The 1,472-nt window shown below is 28.9% G+C and overlaps 1 protein-coding gene across 2 annotated transcripts in view; it reads left to right on the top strand.

Annotated features, from left to right (window-relative positions):
• Nucleotides 1-404: 404 nt before the first annotated feature.
• The window catches only part of LOC117171261 (synaptic vesicle glycoprotein 2B-like), a 23,176-nt gene continuing 22,108 nt past the window's right edge, over nucleotides 405-1,472 (top strand). The window contains exons 1-2 of one of the 2 annotated variants that reach the window (XM_033358389.1): nucleotides 405-454; nucleotides 863-910. In XM_033358389.1, coding sequence (XP_033214280.1) covers nucleotides 451-454; nucleotides 863-910 — 52 coding nt within the window. In that variant the 5' untranslated portion in view covers nucleotides 405-450. The remainder of the gene's footprint in view (nucleotides 455-862; nucleotides 911-1,472) is intronic. The other variant, XM_033358390.1, reaches the window with a different exon arrangement.

Here is a 1,472-nt window from a genome sequence, read left to right as displayed (position 1 = left end):
AATTGGTATTTCTGCCAATTTCTAATTAATCGAACTAAAAATTTCCAAAAGTATTCCTGTAATAGTGAGCAAAAAATGCCTGACTAGGAATTGTTACGGCAATTTATTTCTTAAAAATTAATTAAATTCAGGGAATAATTTAAAGCTTTTCAAGCTTATTATTAAATATACTTGTCTGATGAAAAAACAGAAAAAGAAAAAATGTTCCGTCTCGTTATTCTCTACAAGCTTACAACTGATTAAAAATTATTTTGAAATTTTGCTAGATATTAAAATTTAATCAGGAAAGGAAGTTGTCAAATGAACCGGTCTAGTCTACATCTATGAGTAGCAAATGGATATCTGAATAGGAAGTTACTAGAATCAAGTTTTCTGTTCATTTTGTTAGAACTTGTTCCTTGTGCTGTGTGTAAAACAAGTGTCAGTCTTTCATCAAAAATAAAAAATGCAATGAGTAAGTAAAAAATATAAAAATTAAGTTTACAGTAAAATATTTTATGATAAAATATATAATTTTGTATTTACAAACGTGATAACATGATATTTATTTGGCTTCAAGGATTCTGATTTGAATAAAATTATTTAAATGAAAGAATGGACTGTCTATGATAGTGAAAAATGGATTTAAAATAACTTAAATTTACTTTAAATTATTATTATCTTCTTCAAAAATAATTCTATAACATTGATGTTTCAACTAATTATTTATTAAATTTTTTTTAATGTTATGAAAGATTTCACAGATTTTTCCGTATGTATATTTTAAGGATAAAATTAGTAAGATTATCATTCAAATTTTGATAGGATTTTAAAATTAAGGCTGCTTTGAAGTTTAAAAAAATTATTTCTATTTTACTTACAGAGGGTCAGATGCAAGAAAATGTTGTACAAGATGCAATCGAAAAGACGGGTAAATAATAATTGACTTAGAAAATCATTAATAATTATAGCCTCTACGGAGACGAGGGGGTATCACTCTGGCAATACGCTGGAATACTCGATTATCTGAACTTGTAATTCGCATTATCTAGTATTATTCGGGGTAATTAAGGAATTCAAAATAATTTCACTATTTCGAAGTATTCCCGGTACCCCGAAGTATTCCAAGTATTCTGAAGTAATCCACTTGTAATCCAGGGAAACTAAAGTAATTTCGAGTCATCCCATTATTTCGTAGTATTCCACTTGTAATTCGAGTTCATCCACTTGCCATCCGGAGAATTTCAAGTAATTGCGAGTCATCCCAGCATGCCGGAGTAATCCCCGTATTCGGAAGTATTCCCAGTACTCCGAAGTAATAAGTTTGTAATGCGAAGAAGTTCAAGTGATTTTTTAGTGATCCCAGGATGCTGAAATAATCTCAGTATTCCAATGTACGAGGGTAGTTCAATAAGTCCTTAGAATGAAGTATAAAAACAATTTTTTTTGGGTAAATTTTTTTTATTTTTCAACATAATCTCCTTGGAGCTCTA

The sequence above is a fragment of the Belonocnema kinseyi genome, chromosome 4 (assembly GCF_010883055.1).
Source record: "Belonocnema kinseyi isolate 2016_QV_RU_SX_M_011 chromosome 4, B_treatae_v1, whole genome shotgun sequence".
Lineage (NCBI taxonomy): Eukaryota > Metazoa > Arthropoda > Insecta > Hymenoptera > Cynipidae > Belonocnema > Belonocnema kinseyi.
This window is presented reverse-complemented; position numbering and strand designations above follow the sequence as displayed.